Here is a 20,146-nt window from a genome sequence, read left to right on the forward strand (position 1 = left end):
GGCATGAGTTGTGCTTGGGTAGCTCAGTTGGTAGAGCACTTGTTCGCGAAAGGCAAAGGTCCCGAGTTTGAGTCTCGGCCCGGTACACAGTTTTAATCTGCCAGGAAGTTTCATATCAGTGCACACTCTGCTGCAAAGTGAATTTCATTCTATGAATACTATTGTTGAGTATTCGTCTAATGTTACAGTCAGTTCGATTCCAACTACAAATGGATTCAGACAAATTACAGTTTACAAAGGGTAGATGTTAATAAAAAGCCAAAATTCACTGTGTAGATTCCCATGGTTGGCAACATGATCAAATTTGCTGCTCGCACCCCTTCCCGCACTCATCATAGTTCACAGCCAAGCTGATGTCACTGTTCCCCTTCCACAGTACTGAGCTTGAGCAAGTATTAAAAACAGACTGCAATATCTTCTGGTGTGCAGGTCATATGTAATAACACCAACTAATACATAAATGAAAGATCACAATTATGATTCAGTTCCATTCTCAAACTTTTGCTCAACTTGCGATCTAGTGACGTCGTCTGTTGGTACTATCTCCACAACGGATCTTGTTGCTGTAATTTATTCTTGCAATAACAGTTATGGTCAGTTTAATATGATTTATTTCCTTTGTTAGACACTTCATTCTGGATTAATTTTCCTTCTTATTTCAATTGAATGTCACCATCATATTCTAAGCTGATAACGTCTTTACCCAGTATTCTAAAATGTGAACGGCAAATGAGTTACTCATTTGAAATTCAAACAATGGAAAAACCAGGGTGGACTGTAACAATGTTATGAAAAGGAAAGTTGCTACTCACCATACAGTGGAGATGTGTACTCGCAGGTAGGCACAACAAAAAGACTGTCACAAATAAGGTTTCACCCAGCAAGGCCTTCATCAAAAATAGAGTGAGTGCGCGCGCGTGCGCACACACACACACACACACACACACACACACACACACACACTCACTTTCTCTCTCTCTGGCAACTGAAGCCACAATGTGAGCAGCAGCACCAGTGCACGATGGGAGTGGTGACTCCCCACCACGCTGGTGCTACCGCTTGCAGTGTGGCTTCAGTTGCCAGAGACTGCAGTCGTGTGAGTTGCTTGTGCATGTGTGTGTGTCATCTAGTTTTGATGAAGGCCTTGCTGGCCGAAAGCTCATTCGTGACAGTCTTTTTGTTGTGCCTACCTGTGACTACGCATCTCCACTATATGGTGAGTAGCACCTTTTCTTTTCATAATATCATTTGCAATTCACTTAGTAAATCATTACAGTCTCTCATTACCAAATAAAATATTGGTCTGGGTTTCTAACCAACTAGTGTTTTTTGAAGGACAACAGTTCCATTTTTGAATGTTACCTTTACTTAAAAAGTGGCAGTAATGTTTGTATTCGGTATCCATACATGTATGAGAACATTATATCAAACCTGTTCATATACGACGATAGTTTGTAAGTTGATAGAATTTAATGCTGTCTCCTTCTAGGTTTCACAAAATTGTCAAATTGTAATCAGGGTAATAGACTGTTGTCATGGGTAGTTCATAGTTTCTCAGATATCTCTTCCAGTAACTGCGTGCAAGTCAGTGTCACTTGATTGTTCAAGCAACATCGATACTATGTCAAGTGCTTTGACATAGAAGGAAATACTGAACCTGTTTGAATGAGAGTATTGTTTGCCAAGCCCTGCCCTAATGAATTCTTCAAAATAAATCTGCATGTGACCTCGGTAGCCAAACTTCATCTCTAAATGTAAGACGACTCCTATAAATGAAAGACTAATCCTACATATCCTACAAAATAATGTAAAAATGTTGACCCCGGCAGCAATAGTTTAATCTGTGAATATAAGGGAAACCGGTATTTCTCGAATGATGAATTTGGGGAAAAAACTTCATCTTATAAATGGGTAAATACGGTAATTACTGCTTATTCTGACATTTTGTAAAGTACAATGTACAAATTAAATTCTTGCCATTCCATTGCACTCTATTAGTTTTTTGTCACTACTATTTTGTTTGTCCATCAGTTTGCGTTTATAGCAACACTTTAGCCACATTCATAAATCATCACAGGAAGTAACACTTTGAATAAATTGGAAGATAACATTTAAATTATTTCCATGTAACATATTTCTCTTCAGCCTTTACAAGGGAGAGGCTTTTATTGCTGTTTATACCTCGCTGGTTATTCTAAGGTAGTCTGAGGATATTAACAACCTCACTGGCCAAACATAAGAGAGAGTGAGCAGGAGGAGATGGACAGAGGAGTGAGCAGGAGTAGATGCGCAGAGCCGGCAGGAGGAGATGCGTGCAATACATGTATCATGTGTGTACATTGTCGAAGCCACAGGTAAAAGGATAGTATTCTACAAAATGTATTTCTTGTATATGGCAAAGTACATAGGAATAAAGAAGACATCCAATACACCATTCAAGCGGGTTCTGCAGAAATACTTTTAGAAGAATTCTTGTCCTTAACCCCCCCACACACAGAGCAGAGCAACATGTCTAAACCTAACTGAGAATTGTGTCTCATTACGATGTGTCTCATGACGATCATTCCACTTGGGACCTGTGGAATGGTACATTAGCTTATTTGTTTTAGTTTAAATATTTGTCATGTATTGTTGTTTTTCTGACATGTTCCACATCCTGGAGGACCTCCTCACTACGGATCAATTGGAATGAAAGTAAATCTAATCTAATCTAATCTAATCTTACAGCCCATCTGTGACTTACAAAGTTTATTATTACACCTTCCGCAGTTCAGTTATTGTGCAAAGTGGTTCTTTTCCAAAAAAATATGCTCAAATTACATAGAAGCACTTCCTGTAATTTTCACTAATGTAACTCAACAGCTTCTGCTAAACACGTGTTTTTACCATGACTTTTTAGTGGATAAAAGAATGGTAACAGTCACAATACTGACCTGAGGTAGCTGTCTTCTGTCCCATTGATTGCTATATTTCAATACACATTTCCGCAGTTGAGCATACAGCTCAAGCAATGTTTCTGCAGCACAATGCTCAGTTATTAGTACTGCTTTATGTAGTAATGATTCTAATCTATCCTTGTCCAATGTCAAAGGATTCCTCTCACATACTGTGTCTGTAACGTAAAAGTAATACTTTAAAAAAATATATAATCACACACAACTTTGACAAAAACAATGAGAAAATAAGAATGTGAAACTGAAAATATTTTATGTAAGAAAACGTTCTTCCAGAAATTATTACTGAAGCATCCAGACCTAGAACAGTACTGTGAGCAAACTAATTTTTTTGTTGCTGTAGCAAATGATGTTGATTCTAAGAGTTCTGGACCAAGTCCAGTTGGTTTGCAGGCAATATTTTTACAAAATTTGTTGGTGGAGTAATTGTGAGAAGTAAAGCAGAGGGGCAACAACTTACGTATTCATGAATGGAATCGATGTCCAAACCGAAACGTTTGTCATACACATAAAGTTTGCACGAAACAGAATGTTTAACGCTAAAGGAATGGCAATTCTTAACCCTTTTGTGAGCTATGGGAAACATGCTTCCCACTACAATGAACTTGCTCCTAGTCCTATGGGTTTCACAGTTCCCACCTCTGTATGGTGCTACCACCTAGTAAACAGTATAGGGTACTACTTCCAATCAGAAGTTCCCCCCGTTTTTGCTGTACCTTCACGCAGAGGCATTGTATAGCTGACTGTTGCTATGTAGAGGAGCCTTTCAGTGCTGTTTGTGTGACATTTTGTGATTTTTTCCTAAAAGCTATAGTATAACGTAAATACTTTTGATTTTTGCTATGGTGTCTTATTATTTGGTGTTCCCTGTTTGTTGTAAAATGTGTTTTACTTACATTACTTGTGGGCTTTACTTGTAGTATTTGATTTTGTTGGTGGGAAGTATCCTTCCCACCGCCTCTTTGGTAGCTCATTGTTTTATGGCTCTAGAACGGATATTTCTACATTTTACCACATTTATTTGACATTTTTGACTTAGTGGGTTTCAGAAATAATGCACAAATCATTATGTTACTAAAGAATGTCAAATTTACCATACCAAACCAAGTGCTTGCTTCCATTGAATCTGTCATAGTATTTTTTACACTCTCCAGTTCTCTATTTCTTGGCATTTCTTTCCTTTCAGATGTCTCATTCCCTAGACCTCAGCAATCCCAAACATGTTGACAAAATTTACAATGTATTATTGTCATTACCTGATGAATGTGATTCAGAAACTGAATTAGATGAAGGTGCTGCAGATGAACTGAATGTTCTAGATAACACTGTAACCAGTGCTTCAAGGCATGTTTCTGTGGAACAAGACATTTATGGTGATGAACACGACAATGAATCATTTATGCTTCCGACTGTTGCCAGTAGTGATACGTTGGACAGTGAAAGTGAAGAAGAATGGAACGGCGACTGTTCTTTCTTCAACAATGTAAAGAACAACTTTGAAACACTAATGGAAGGAAAACCAAAATTTCTCTGTAGTGCCAATGATCGGCAGCTCACTTATTTTTCTAAGTTCTTTGATAATGATGTTTTCACTCTCATTGTAAATGAAACAAACTTGTGGTAGAAGATATCCATCAAAAATCTGGGTGGACAGAACTACTCAAGAAATGAGAGCTTAAATAGGATGTCTTTTTCTAATGGGAATTCATCAACTTCCTGCTCTCTCTAACTTCTTGAGTTCAGATCCTATGCTTAAAGTAGAGCCAATTTCTAATGTAATGACAAGTAAATGATTTAAAAAGATTGTAGAGAATGTTCACTGTAATAACAACGAAACTGCAAAGCCAAGAAATCATCCAGAACATGGCAAATGCATAAATTACGGCCATCGATTGAAAAGCTTTTGCAGAGCTGTAAGAGTAATTGTGAGCCCTCATCATTTATGTCAGTGGACGAATCGATGATTCCTTTCAAAGGACGATCATCTATGGAACAGTATATGCCAATGAAGCTGGTGAAATGAGGCTACATAGTGTGGTGCTTGTCAGATTCACTCACTGGATATATAATGAACTTTTACGTTAACACAGGCAAGTATAGGCAGATAGCGACTTGACATTGGGTGAAAGGGTTGTAGTGGATCTAATAAAGGAAATAAATAATAAAAATAATGTAGTTGCATTTGACAGATTCTTCACCACCATGAAATTGCTGTCAACACTTTTGAAGAAGCGTGTGTATGGACGTTGCAACAGTGAAGACCAACAGGAAAGATTTATGCAAATTTATGAAGGAAAGCGTAAAATTGGAACGAGGAGAATTCCAGTTTGAAACAAAAGGAGCCATTTCTGCAGTAAAATTCATGACCCAAGAGAAACAGCCACAGTGAAAAGGGGAAACAAGGATAATACCAGTACAGAGATTTCTTGGCCCAAAGTTGTGGCAGAATACAAGGAAACAATAGGTGGTGTCGATAAGTTTGATCAATTACGAGAAAGTATGCTATTGGCAGACGTTCTGTAAAATGGTGGCACAGATTATTTTATTTCCTGGTGGACGTTGCTGTAGTGAACAGTTTTTCCCCGTAGAAAATAAGTAAAAGAGAAAATGGACAGCGTGAACAGCTCACATGCAGGATCCATCTAGCTAGACAATTGATCGTTGGCTTCTTATCCCGAAAAAGGCGTGGACAAAAACCTGTCTTTCTGGCAAAGAGGGGTAAAGTACCTGAAGATGTTCGTCATGTGGCTGTAGGGGAGCATCAACCCATTTTACGAGAAACCTACTGGAGGTGCCGTCGTTGTAGTACCAAAGCTGCGGAAATGAGCACTCGCTGTGTTTGTACATATTGTCAAATACAACTTTGCATAGTCCCATGTTTCAGAAAATTTCATGACAAGTAATTGCGAACAATCATCGTAACAAGAGAAGTAAATTTGTCAAATAAATATGACATATATTGAAAAAGTTGTTTTTGTCATTTAACTCCAAGGAAGGGCAGTGGGAGGAATACTTCCCACCTTGTTGTGTGACCTCACTTTCACAGTTGGAGCAAATTTGATATTCTGTATGATAAATATACCTATCTGTTAACTACTATCTGCTCTCCATTCATTAAAAAAAATTGCTCAATAATTTTGCCCACGAAAGGGTTAAAGCACTGCTGTTTACAAGTCTCATTTTCATTGAATTGCAGGTGTGATCATCAAATAAGGGTCAATTTGTGGATGATAATACAAGATTAAGTGAGAGATGTGAATATTCATGAAACGATTGGAAGGTGTTTGTGAAGTAAATAAAGATCTAGTCAGTATTTGTTAAGCAATGATGGAACACCACAAAGCAACACAGAATTATGTTTCAAATGAAACTAATTTTCAAAACAAGAGATTAGCAGATCGAAGAGGTTGGGGGAACAAGATTAGAATGAATTAGTAAGGACACCCATTCAAACAAATAGGTAGGGGAAACTAATAACTTGGTGGAGGTGCTGTGCAGAGTAGGTGGGTGGAGCAAAGTAGGTGGTGAGGGAGAGAGAATAAAGCCAGGTTTCCACACACTACTGTGTCGCCATTTGGCTGCAACTCGAGTAGCACCATCAAAGCTGCATGTGGGAACACAGGAACACCCAAATTCCTGTGGCACCACTCGAGTGACAACCTCTTTTAGCAATGCCCAAAAGTTAAAGTCACTCTAACTTTGTGATACCACTGTCCTTCCCCATCACTGATTAGTGTCAAGAAGCAATCTTGTTTGTGGAAACTCAAAAACAAATACCACAAAGGCAGAAGTTTAAGATCTCAACCACTGTTTGATATTGTGGAAGATATGTCTGAAAACATCCCCAGGTGTGATTTAGTACTGCGAAAGCAACAATAAGAAGTATATACAATATGTACACCAACGAACACAATGCAGTGTTAAAACCATATATGTCTGCATGTCCATCTGGCACTCAAACACACTAAATTTGGTGGAAACAGTACATTTGCAAATAAAATTAAATTACACTCTAGTTAAAGCTTGTTACTTTCTTTCACATGTATTTAAAAAAAAAAAAAAAAAAAAGACCTGCAATTTTTAAAAATACATATGAGAGAGTTGTGAAAGGTGGATGAAAATAATGTTATTACTGTACTTAAGCCAATACAAGAAACTGATCATTTTACACTTTAATGCGGAGCTTCACAGACAATGTGCTCCAAAGCCAGATGGCAAGCATTGAGAACTGTACCCCCTAAACCTCAATGGTCACAACACAGTGTAGGAAGTGGGGAGGTGTATGTAGACCAAGGTGTATAAACGGGGGTGAGGAAGGGGGGGGGGGGGGGGGGGGGGGGGGGAGCATTTTTTATCACGCAAAAATACATTCCCTCCAAGGTGAAAAATACACTTTTTCAATGATAAGTGACAGAATACTTTCCCTCAGAGCTGTAAAAATATCAATCCGTTGAATGGTGAAGGTTTTATACACCAGTGTTGAACTTTCCAGCACTGCAGAGAACGAAAAAAACTCAGCAAAACAAGTTTTGGAAAGATCTTTGATGTGCAGCAACATTTACACTCCATATTTTCGTATTCATATTAATATAGATTCGAATTCCACCAAACACGGCATGTTGGTTTCCAAAGCACTGAGATCTAGACTGAAAAGTGCTTTTGTACGCCAATCCAGCTCTTGTCACGTGATCTCGCCAGCCAATGACAGTAGATATTCAGATACACCCGTGATGTAGACGGCTAACAGCAACATCACTGTTAAATAGCACGAACAGACAACTAGGAAAAGTTAAATTTTACATATAATAATGGTCACTTGGAAACAGCAAAATCACTAAATGTAAATATTGGCTCACATGGCACAACAACAGCATGTGCGCACATCTCCCTTGCACCCCACTATATGCAACTGCTCTGCTTGCGAGTCGGACCCTGGGCTAGTGGGAATGCTAATGCTCAAAATCAGTAAGCTGTCAAACTCTGCTGAACAGTGAGTGTACAGCTACCATGACAACAACAAAATGTGGAATATTGTTTCATTCTGTATGGTATGTCCCAAACAACACTGACAATATGATGTGTGTGTTTTATTCTAGTTGGTACATACCATGAACCATGACAACGTGGTAAGTAATTTAACTGGAATATGATATTAACTTCCTACATACAAAGAATAAAAAGTTCTTGGATTTTCAGCTGTATCCAGTGATTAAATTATCAAATTAGGTAATTGCTTGCTACCCACAAAAAATCTGCTTTTATGAAATTATGTGATTTGACATGTAGGCAACAACTGAGAAAAATATAAGGTAAAATGACAGATTTGAATTAGTATGGTTTTGCATTCTACTACATTTCAAGAATCGATACACCCACAATCATAAATATCTAACCAAAGTAGCTAAATACTGCTAGTGTAATATCACATGACCAATATTGGCAAGCATGCTTTACTCTCATCAAACCAGAGAGAGAGAGAGAGAGAGAGAGAGAGAGAGAGAGAGAGAGGAGAGGAGGAGGAGAAGAATTTTACCATTCAATTGCTCCTGATCAGCAGAAATATCCAATTCATGACCTGCATCTGCATCATCTTGACTCCCATTATCGTAGTTGATCAATGTCTCATCGGCATGTGCATCCATGTTGGTCTGACAGACACTATATAGAGCTGACTCTGCTAATTTTGTTACTGAGGCACAATCTGTTGAAATAAATATAAGATTCAAGATTTACTGAATGACAAAGGAGAAATTTAAGGGAATCAGAACACCAAAAATAAACAGATACGTGAAAACTATATGTTTCAGTCAGTAGTCACAATTTATTTACTTTGCCTACTAGCTACTGATTTCAGTACACAGTACAATCCTCAGGTCAACCCTCTGGTAAGCAGTCATCACGCTTGTTTCCCAAGTAGGTGTGTCAAATCAGTAGCCAGTAAGCAAAATACTGCTAATATACAGTAAAAAATTTCTTTTTCAGTATTGTATTGGTTGCTGTTCCACCAACAATACGGCAAGAATGTGAAATAGATAAGCATTTGAAGTGACTTGCATGACCCAAGAGTACACAAATAAGAACGATATGATAATGAAAATGGAAGTTACAGAGGTCTTAAGAGACAATTAATAGAGGAGAAGATTCAAATTAATTATGGTATTGGTGGCTACTGCAACTTAACAACTGCCAGCTGATATAAAAGTATATGAGTTTAGAAAAGCACTCCTAGCATAAAAATTATAATGATACTACACACACTTATTATTCAAATCAAAAGCACATTTGCATGTGATGCAAAATGATGTTTAAAAATGCTACAAGAATTGAAACTCAAGATTGCAACAAGAAACAAAAGTGATGAGAGGCAACTTATCACCACAGATGAATGAATGATAACACTAAGCTTATTTCGGATCAACTGGCCAGGCAGTGAGGGAAGGCATGAGACTAGATAGCTGCGGGCGTGGGTAGAGTGAGACTGGAAGAGTGGATCGGGGGAGGGGGGGGGGAGACTGGGGAGACAGGGAACTGGGGAGGTGGGGGTCTGCTGGTGGTGGTGGTGGTGGTGGTGGTGGGGAGGCAGACAGGACAGGCGGAGCCTGGGCGGCGGAGACTCGTCAGGCGGGGCCTGGGGGGCGGAGACTCGTCAGGCGGGGCCTGGGTGGCGGAGACTCGTCAGGCGGAGGGGGGGGGGGGGGCTGGGGGCGGAGACTCGTCAGGCGGGGGGGGGGCTGGGGGCGGAGACTCGTCAGGCGGGGGGGGCTGGGGGCGGAGACTCGTCAGGCGGGGGGGGGGCTGGGGGCGGAGACTCGTCAGGCGGGGGGGGGCTGAGGGCGGAGACTCGTCAGGTGGGGGCGGAGACTGGACAGGCGGGGGCTGGGGGGGGCGGAGACTGGACAGGTGGGGGCTGGGGGGGCGGAGACTGGACACGCGGGGGTTGGGGGGACTGGGCAGGCATGATATGGATAGAAAATGTTCTTAACAGATCTGCTGTGGAAGGAGACAGATGGGAGGAATGTTGGTTGGGATAGGTATTGACCTTGGCTTGTCTTCAAAGGATTAACACTTGGTTTGTAAGACTACCAGCAAGAATGTACTAGAATATTATGTAGTGTGGCTGGGTAATGGAGGATAACGGTAGGATTTTTATCTGAAGGCTTGGGGAAAGATTGGTAGATTTTCCCATAACCTGGGCAATATGTGGGGAAACTTGTTCTTGCCTCAGCAAAAATTGGCACAAATTCTCAATAAATTTTATGCAGGTGGTGCTTCACAGTTCGTAAATAATTGAAAATGTCATTCAAAAATTACACCATGAATTTATAGTAAACAAACCTTTACTTGCTTCCAGTTTCCATCTGTCAGATCATCATCAGGCAACATGCATAGCAAAGATGGAAATACACGAGATAAATTTATCTATCAATTTAAAAATATGCGACGAAGATATGAAAACTTGAAAATCTGACATAGTCTGCAGTAATAATTTTTATTTGTGTCAGGTTCATCTTGCCTACTCAGTATGTTCACACCATACCATTACACTGGTTGTGTGATGGTTTAATATATTTAGTATAAGTTCTTTGTTGGTATACAGGTTGCCCAACAGTGACAGAAACTTGTGACAAAGTGTTGTTTAGTTCATGTAATATAAAAATATTTTCTATACACAAAAATTCTGTTTATGGACTAGGTGAACTTTATACTGAGTGCCTGTAAACCTGAGACAAGAAAGAGCCGTGTGAATAGGATTTTGGAATAGCGATTGGGGCTCTAAGGCAGCACCACAGACCATCATTAGCATGGGTCCAGTTCATGAAGTTGTCACCAATAAATCTGAACCAGATTATGATATGTCTTTGAATGCAAAGCTATGTTATTTTAGATAAAAATTGCTAAGTTTCAAGAATTACATTCTTTTGCTCAAATTCAGTATAATTCCTGACAGCTATGACATACCCAACTAGACTTATATGTCCAGTGTTAACAGTTATGGAGGTTACTGAAATACCATAAAATCAAATTTAAATTACAATTTTGCCTTCACTCTCTCATTTAAATACAATGGACCAGTGATATACAGCTTTCTTCAGGACTAAGAATCAAACAGAAATGGGGAGCAGGAATTACACTTGGCACCACTGATTTTGATTGAGAATAGTGTCCTCAATAGCATATCTCTTAGTACCTTTTATCCTACACTTCTGATTGCAAATACTTTTTCGTTGTTAACACTGCTTGGACACACTGATATTTCAGTAGCTTCTTGAATTACAGAACTCCTGTACTTCATGAGTCATACCTCAAGTTATTTTTCACAACATGTATGCCTATTGCTGAAGAAGGTTTCTATACAGAAAATTTGTTACTTTCTTAGATATTCACTTAATGCAGAGAACAATCTTCAGTAACTGTGTGGCCTACATAGCTTCCTCCACATTATAAACAATACATACCCAATAAACTTGGGTCCAACTTGTCTGTCTCACTGCAGTACTGAATACTGTAAACTAAAGCTATTCCTTCAAAATACATTCTCAGTGTTGTTCTGTTCAAGTTACTTTAGGATATTCCAACATTTGGTCCACACTTAATCATGGTACTGTGATGACACATTGTATCATATACCTAACACTGAAGTTGTTTTGCTCATTTAGATCTGTATAACACCATAACTCTCTGAAGTTGATCACAGTTACAGGAGACACTCAAGAGTCCCCAAGGTGTTGTAGGAAGATATTTATGTACTTGTGGGTTATATTTTGAAGTGGCAAGTTGTAACTGGCAAAAATAAATAATATTTGTATTACTGGCTTGTTACAGCAAAATTTTGTCAATACACTATGCAAACTATTTATCGTCTGCAACAGGATTTGGCAGAGAAGATGTGTAACGAGAGAATTCAAGGGTAAGTTAGCAATGACAACTTGACATTAGGTCAATGTATAGTGGTTCTTACCTTAAGGAAGTGATGACAGTTAACATGTGCCCTGTTTCCGTAATCGACCCAGCAACAACAATATGAGTGAGAGACAGATATTTAAATGAGCAGAACTTGTTAACTGACTCTCAGTTTCGATTTTTTAAAGGATACTATACACAGAAAGCAATAGAAAATCTCAAAAATGAAGTGGTGGCAGAGCCAAATAAATATTACCTGGTTGCTTTGTCACCTTGCTGAAGCCACTGATTACATAAACCACAAAATTCTCCTTTGCAAACAAGTTTTATAGCGTAAGTGGCACCCTCCTCGCATAGATGACAGAAAACAAAGGTTTTCATCAACAGACTGTGCCACAGACATGAGAAAGTAACTTTTGCATGACGTGTCATTGCCAAGTAACATAGCTCAATGAAACTTCAATCGTACACCTGCATGACCAGAATGATCATGTACGACAATAGTGGACATACTCTCATATGGCTAGATGTGGGAGAATGTGATGCACCTAGGAACACTGTCGAACTTGTTTTGGTGGTCCAGGTATTATGGAGTGAAGAGGTATAACGCTACATGGGCATACTAATCTCAATAACAATGTGTGACTTCATCGAAATGCACAGGAGGAGCAGCTATTGATAAAAAGAGAATATTTGGCAAATGGACTGACCTGCCCGTCCCACAACTTAAAATCCCGCTAAGTGTGTGTGGGATGCGTTGAAGAGATGTATTGCAGTGTGTTAACATGCACAAACGACCATCCAGCAACTGTCAACTATGCAGGTGCTGGGATCTAACACCCTACTACATTAAAACTATGATAAGACATTGTACTGTATCTCCTGGGGTGGTCATGAATTTGCAATTTAAAAGTGCCATGTGATGATAGTTATTGTATGAATAGTTGGCACTGTGCACCAAAGAGTAATCAAATGCACTGTGTTGCAATATATTCCATGGACCCTTTTTTTTTTATGTTCTTGAAGAGGAAAGAACGATTGTTTGAGGTTCATCTTGCTGTAACAGTCTATGTAAGTTGTAAACGAAACTAAAATATAGTTGTTCATGACTTAAAATTTGTGTAAGGTACGTAATGATTTGTAAAGCTAAACTTTTAGTGTCCTGAGTAGACATGGCCTTAACGAAACATTGACCATTGTTAGGTGCCATACTAGAAATAGATAGTAATTTTTTTCAGCTCTTCTTCGAGACGTGGCGCCGATTAGGACACTAAACTTTCTTTCAGACGCCACGAGCTATGCGGCCACTATGAATAATTTAATATATTTCACTTTCTGAATTTCTCAAGGTTGCGAGATAACATCCCGGGCAGAAAGGCCTGGTCACAGGATTCTAGTTCTAGTATAAGATTTCATCCGCAAAAGATCTTATATTGGTATTCGAGATGGAACCACTATCTGGAGTTACGGGTTTTATTACCTCACACTGAACTGATCTACGAAATATTATCTGGTGCTATAAGCACATGAGTTTTAACTGTGCTTTTGATATATGTCGAGGAATATCTGTGATGATTCAAGAGAGAGACAATTAATTATTTATAATCCCATAACCACGCTGAGTACTGAGCTAGTCTGCTGATTCCTGATCTGCACAGGGCTAAATTAAATTGCATTACACTGTTCATAGCATTATTAGAGTTATTTCTCTTTCGTTTTGACGTCAGTTTATTAAAAGCCATCAAAGCATATAGAAATTAAATTACAACATCCTGTGAAACATTACTAAATGCCCTCTGAAAACTACCTAAAACAGATAGTTAGGAACCCCATTTATGATGAAAATATACTGGATCTAATGGCAAAAAATGATCTGACCTCTTTCAAGATATCCACATTGAAACTGGTATCGGTGACCATGATGTGCTTGTGGCAACAATGATTACCAAAGTATAAATGACAACTAAAGTAAGAAGAAAGATATCAGTGAGGAATTTTAAACTTTCAGCACACGGCAAAAGCACATAGAGGAACTATGGCTCAAGCTTAAAAGAATAGTTGACCACGCGCTGGATAGATATGTTCCCAGTAAACAGTTTATAAATGGAGGAAACCTCAATTGTAAACAGTCACCGTAAAGAAACTTCTAAAGAAACAGAGATTACTGAATAATAGGTGTAAGACAAAGTGTAGGGCTACAGATAGTGAAATGATACATGTTTGACTGCCAAGAGAACAATGCATGATGCCTTCAGTGACTACTGTAGCAGAATATTGTCAAGTGATCTTTCACAGAAACCAAAGAAATTCTGTGTGCTTTCCACAAATCCGAAATCGATTGTGACCAATCAATCTTTAGTATCCGACAATGATTCAGATTCTCCCCAGTCCGAGTACTGACATGGACAGCCAGAGATAATTGGGCTTCGTACACTAGTCACAACTCAATCAGATGAGGGGCACCATCAAAGCCGCAAGCGTATCATGCGGAGCCGTCCACCAATGCGAGTCTGCCTGTAGCACCGCAGTGTATATATTTAAGGCAACTTTGCTATGCTCTAATATTCTTTAAGTTAGCTGTGAACTCCGCCGTCATCAACCTCACGGACCGCCTGTGAGCTCCTACGGTCTCTGCATTACAGCCAGTCGAGTGTTTATAAACTGTGTTCCAACTACACACAATCCATTCCAAACTGATTGCTTCAGATGAAAACTGCTTTGTTCGCCATGATATGCAACAAAAGTTGGTTCTGATGCAACATAACTACATAAAATTGCTTGAAATTGTCTGCCCCTTTCAATACTGATCTTTTTAACTATATTCACTTGGATCAGCATTTGTCATGTGTTTCAAATATCCATATTTATTCATCAATATCCATACTGATTGCACATTATCACTTAATTCACATTGACTCAGTTTGTTTTACTGCCATCATTAAATAATTTGGAGTATTTTGATGCAAGTGTCAATGTCACATAATTTGTACATTCAGGTATGTGAACAAAGTGTTTATTTTCAGCTTTGTTTGTCATTTAGAAACAACCCAAGCTTTACTAACATGTATTGGAAGTCAGAACCATCTCTTATTTGCAGTGACTTAATAGGTTTTGAGGTGGATGGATTCCATCAACTAATCCTCAAATCCTGATATGAGAACACTGCTCTCTAATTTTTAACACAATTTAGAAAAGCCTTTTGAAGCAATTTATGAACTTCAGCCGAAGCCAGAGGACAAAATATCTCACTTCTGATGAGTTTCATATAAAAGATGATATTCCAATTACAATTAATTAATTAAACACCATTAAAGGCATATCAATAACTTTCATAGTACTCTGCCCACATAACATTCAAATTTTGTTAACCCACTGAACAACAAAATAGTTTTGTCGTAGGCCTGCATTTTGATAACATTAATGTTTGATTTTAATTTTGGTATTTTCCTAGAGACTTGTTTTTTTTTTTGTACAGTAGAGTGTCGATTATCCAAACTAACTGGGAAACCGGTGTTCACAAAACCAGTTTATTCAGATAGTCAATCTGTATACTTTTTCCAATAAAAGCGATATATACTGATAATAACACAAATTTCTTTTACTATTAGAAGCATAAGTACTGTTGGAATGTACATAGTGCTGCTGAGTAAATAAAAAAATAAGTAATACATATGCATTTTGCATGCACATATTATAGACTTTTCTTAAAAAATACTTAAATTTGGTCTGTCTAAGCAGGTCTACTCACTTTTGAGCAGCTAAATCACACACTTCTTTAAGGAGAAATATCCAACACTGGTAGCTTTCACCTTGTGCTTCAAACCACTGCAGTACAGTATCTAAACTGTAAATGGTTCAGAAGCAGCTGATACATTTTCACCTTCATTGGACCATTAGTTGATGCGATGCTAGTGGTGTCAGCTTTATCAGTGGTGAGTTTTACAATTTCGCTATCCTGCATGATTTGGTGCTCTGGATCTGCATCGTCAACACTCACCCATCCTTGAATGTAATCTTCTTCTTATGTTCAGGGCTATTGAGTTCTTTTAGCACAATGAGCATTTTGGACATATCATTCTGTTCGCTATTTTCAATTGACTTGGGAGAACTTCCCACCAGAACCAAAATTTTATTCCAGGATTTTATTTCCAAATTATATTCCTTTACAATCTTCCATGCTGCTACAATCATGTAGAACTTATCTTTCAAAAATCAATATTTTTATGATTTATAGATGCTGGTACAATGGGATGTGCCCTCTGCTACGCACCTCATGGTGGTTTGCAGAATAAAATAATAACGATGTGACCAATGGGCTGTGATTAGGAGATTACACAAGGTGGAAGAAATGTTACTTCTTTTAACTAGTCCCTATCGTTTAAGATATCAAATGATGGATGAGTTGGTGCACCATCAACAAACAGTAATGTTTTCTCCATTTTGCAATTGATAAGCTTTTACAGAGGGTACAGAAACTACTCCATGAAAATCATACTATCCATCTGCGCACTCTTCTGTGAGATTTGAACAATAAGCATCGCAGACATATTAACATGTTTGAAGCAATGCAGTTTGTTACTTTTATGAATGATATGTATAGGCAAATGGTGGCTACCAGTAGCCTTAGTACAAAATTAAGAAGTAACAAGATTCTTACTTATTTCAGGACCAGGTGGGTGCTGCTGGACACAATGTAAAGCAAGTTTTTCTTGGCAAAGCTCTCCAATTGAGCACAGTTTCGTCATGTGATGCAACGACTAATAACGAGATATAATTTTATTTCCTTTCTTTTACTACCTTGTATTTCACAGATATATTTCTGATGGCAGAATATTTTTCATTTGGTTATATAGTGTAGAACATGAAGTGTGACTATGTTTACTATGCTGTTCTCTATACGAGTTCCTTATGCAAAAACTTGGATTTTTTTCTGATGATCTTTCAGATAGTTTTATTAAATGTATTATGTGAAACAGGATGCAATAGGCAGAAGTTTTGTAAGAACTGTGGAGCAAGAGAGGTATTGACAGTTGTCAGGTCGAACAGTGTGGCAGTCAGTCGCGGATGGCGTGTGAACATGGCAGTACGAAAGCAAGTTTTGTGTGAAATAATGGTGTGCGTTTAATGCGATATTAATACGGGACTTTTATGTGTTAGATACGGTTTGAAATTTGACTTTATGATGGACATTCTAAATGGACACTGCATTACATGAATGCTGTTGGTTTTTGCAGAATAATGCTTGTGGCAGTAACAATGCACTCATGAACAGACAGTATTGTCATCGGTTTAGAATTGAACTGCATTACATAAAACGTGAATTTAATATTGCTCAATTTCTCTTGACAACAAAATATGACACATGCTAAAACACTAACCACCAATGTGGACACTGTGAACTATGTTGCTATGTAAGTGACTTTTTTTTGCGGGAACATCGTTATCGTGAACCATGAATATTAGCAGCAGACTGACTGTCTAATTTTGCAACTGGCAAATTATAGCAAATGAAATGTTAATTTAAACACAATGTGTGGACTGTGCCAAAGTATCATGTGTGAAAGTTGCAGCTGAACAAATACGACCTTTAAGTGCTGCATGAACAGTTACATTGTTCCGGCTTATGACAAATCGAAGCTATACAACTTAATACCACCACCAGCACAAACAGGATGTAAGGAAAGATTCATATCAGCAACTTCAAACTGCTTCTACCGTCGTCGACACAATCTTATAAAATTTAATTTCTTTTGCTTTGTAATAAACCATCTCTTAATGTTTCTCTCCATAAATAAAAATAATATATTGTAAAGACAGTTCACCTTCAGTGATTGTTGGCCTCACCACTAATGTAGGTATTGCCGTCATTTATATGTTTTTATTTTTCAGTGTATTTGTACTATTCGTTGCATGTGTCTTATGGAAAGGTGTGCTTCGACGTGTATATACAGTCGTTTAGGCGGGAGAATTTGTTTTTTCTACTATGAAATGTGGCCAGACATGTAAGTTGAGGCATCTGCCATTGAAGTTATTTACACCGACCAATTACAAGGATGTAGCTTATTCACCATTAGTTCAAGTTAACATTATTTACACCGACCAATTACAAGGATGTAGCTTATTCACCATTAGTTCAAGTTAACATATTAGAGAGAACTTTGAATATAACAGCTGTCAAAATACACAATCTTTGTTTACGTGCCACTTGATGTAATATTTCCATCCATTCATGTTTAGATGGAAATTTATCTGGGTTTAACTGTTGCTGGCAAACAAAATTTCTGTACACTGTGTCCTTATTTATCAAATTAGCCTCAGAGTATTTAACCATTTTCACTATCAACAGATTTTATCACCAGAATTTTAACAGAATTGGAAAACTTCTCATATAGAGGTTCGCTTTTGAAGTTTCTGGAAGTAAAACGGGTTCTTGGAGTTTATACAATATTAACTTACTTCATGCAGTTTTTATTTAAACATTTTATGATTACAAATTCACAGTCATAGTAAATCTCCAGGAACCGTCGTCTTCACATTCAGCATTGTAAATATTTTCAAAAGCATATGCTTCCCCCCATGCGTTCCTTATTTTGACTTTGAAAGAATCGGCAGCCGAAGAATCAGTAGACAATTTTCCTCCTTGTATTTGAAGCTCATGAATGCCATGTCTTGACTTAAAACATTTTAACCAGCCTATGTTTGCTTTACAGTTCGATGGCCTTCCAAAGACCTTCATTAAATTGAATAATATTTTCACACAGAATGGAACCAGGGACAGGTTCTCCTTGGGATCTTTTCTGCATAAACCCCTTGTAAACAGCATCATTTAGCTCTATGTTCACGAAGAGCTTCATAGTTTCACAACTTAGTTAACTTGGTAGCAGATTCACCTTCCTCCAACCTTTTATTAATCTCATATTTATCTCTCATAGAAAGGAGAACACATTTATATACAGTCATTTTATATTGCAATCTTTACTTCACATAGCCTCATTTTTTGATGGTATAATATACCACCTATGAACTATCACCATTAGCTTAACTGAGGGGGGGGAAGGACACATCAATAGGACAGCAATATGTGATTAGCATGGTGTGTCTGTAAGAGATATTTCCAGTTGACATTACATCAAAGGAAAGTTCTCAACCTCTCATCTAAAGCACTCTCCCCTCCTAAATTATCTTCTTTATGGATGGGTCTCACTTCCAGCTCTAAACCTGCATTTAATCATGTGCTGTGGTGGAGGACCTACTTGCCTTTACACATACTGTAAACTGGAAATATTGCTTTGCAACCCAATCCCAAAACCTTTCCAACAGCAAATCTGACATTGAACCCTGCCTTGAACAGTTCCCACCACAATCTCATCTTGATCCACCACCACTACTTCAAAATCATCCCTCACAAGTATTCCAAGAATTCCTCACATCCAGCTCTACGATACCTAAAAATCTGATGACACCGTCATTATCCTCCCAGCAGACAAAGGATCTACCACTGTGGTACTTGACCAACAGGAGTATGTTAGTGAAAGTCTACACCAGCAGTTTGACACCTCTACATACAGCATCTCTCATCAAGCTCCTTTCCCTGTGAGTCAAACTGACCTGCTGTCCCTCCTAAAAACCTCAGGCCCCTCTCAAGGACTTACACCTCAAACCATAGAACTTCTTATCCCACCCAAATCGTGCACGCGCGCTACCAACCATTTCCTATATCGTCTGAAATCCATGCCCGTCCCACTCCCACCACACACCTTGCTAGTCACCACTGATGCCACCTTCCTCTATACCAACATCCCCCACATAGATTGTCTGTCTGCAACTGAACATTTCCTCACTCAGCACCCACATGATTCCATACCTATGACACCCTTCCTGCTCACCGTAATCAATTTTATGCTTACCAACAATTACTTGACCTTTGAAGCGCAGACATACAAACAGATCAGGAGTATGGCCATGGGAACCATAATGGCTCCTTCCTACACCATACTTTTCATGAGTCGCTTGGAGGAGGCTTTCCTGGGATCCGTAAGTCTTCAGTCCTTGGTTTGGTTTAGATACATTGATGACATCTTTGCCATATAGACCCATGGTGAGGCTGACCTGTTAAAATTCCTGTAATCTTTAAGCATCATCTCCCAATTAAATTTACAATGTTCCATTCTGAAGCCCATGTCATTTTCCTCGATGTTGATCTCATCCTCACCAAAGGCCAGCTACACACTTCTGTCCATCAACAAACAAATCATACTTACATTTTGACAGTTGCCATCCTTTCAATGTCA

At 38.5% G+C, this 20,146-nt stretch overlaps 1 protein-coding gene across 3 annotated transcripts in view; it reads right to left on the reverse strand.

Moving 5' to 3' along the window:
- The window catches only part of LOC126416110 (ATPase family AAA domain-containing protein 2-like), a 233,383-nt gene that overhangs the window by 24,028 nt on the left and 189,209 nt on the right, over positions 1-20,146 (reverse strand). For 2 of the 3 annotated variants that reach the window (XM_050083621.1, XM_050083620.1), the window contains exons 23-24: positions 8,488-8,655; positions 2,934-3,112 (exon numbers count right to left, since the gene is read on the reverse strand). In XM_050083621.1, the coding sequence (XP_049939578.1) occupies positions 2,934-3,112; positions 8,488-8,655 (347 nt within the window). The remainder of the gene's footprint in view (positions 1-2,933; positions 3,113-8,487; positions 8,656-20,146) is intronic. The other variant, XM_050083622.1, reaches the window with a different exon arrangement.

This window comes from Schistocerca serialis, chromosome 8 (genome assembly GCF_023864345.2).
Source record: "Schistocerca serialis cubense isolate TAMUIC-IGC-003099 chromosome 8, iqSchSeri2.2, whole genome shotgun sequence".
Taxonomy (NCBI): domain Eukaryota; kingdom Metazoa; phylum Arthropoda; class Insecta; order Orthoptera; family Acrididae; genus Schistocerca; species Schistocerca serialis.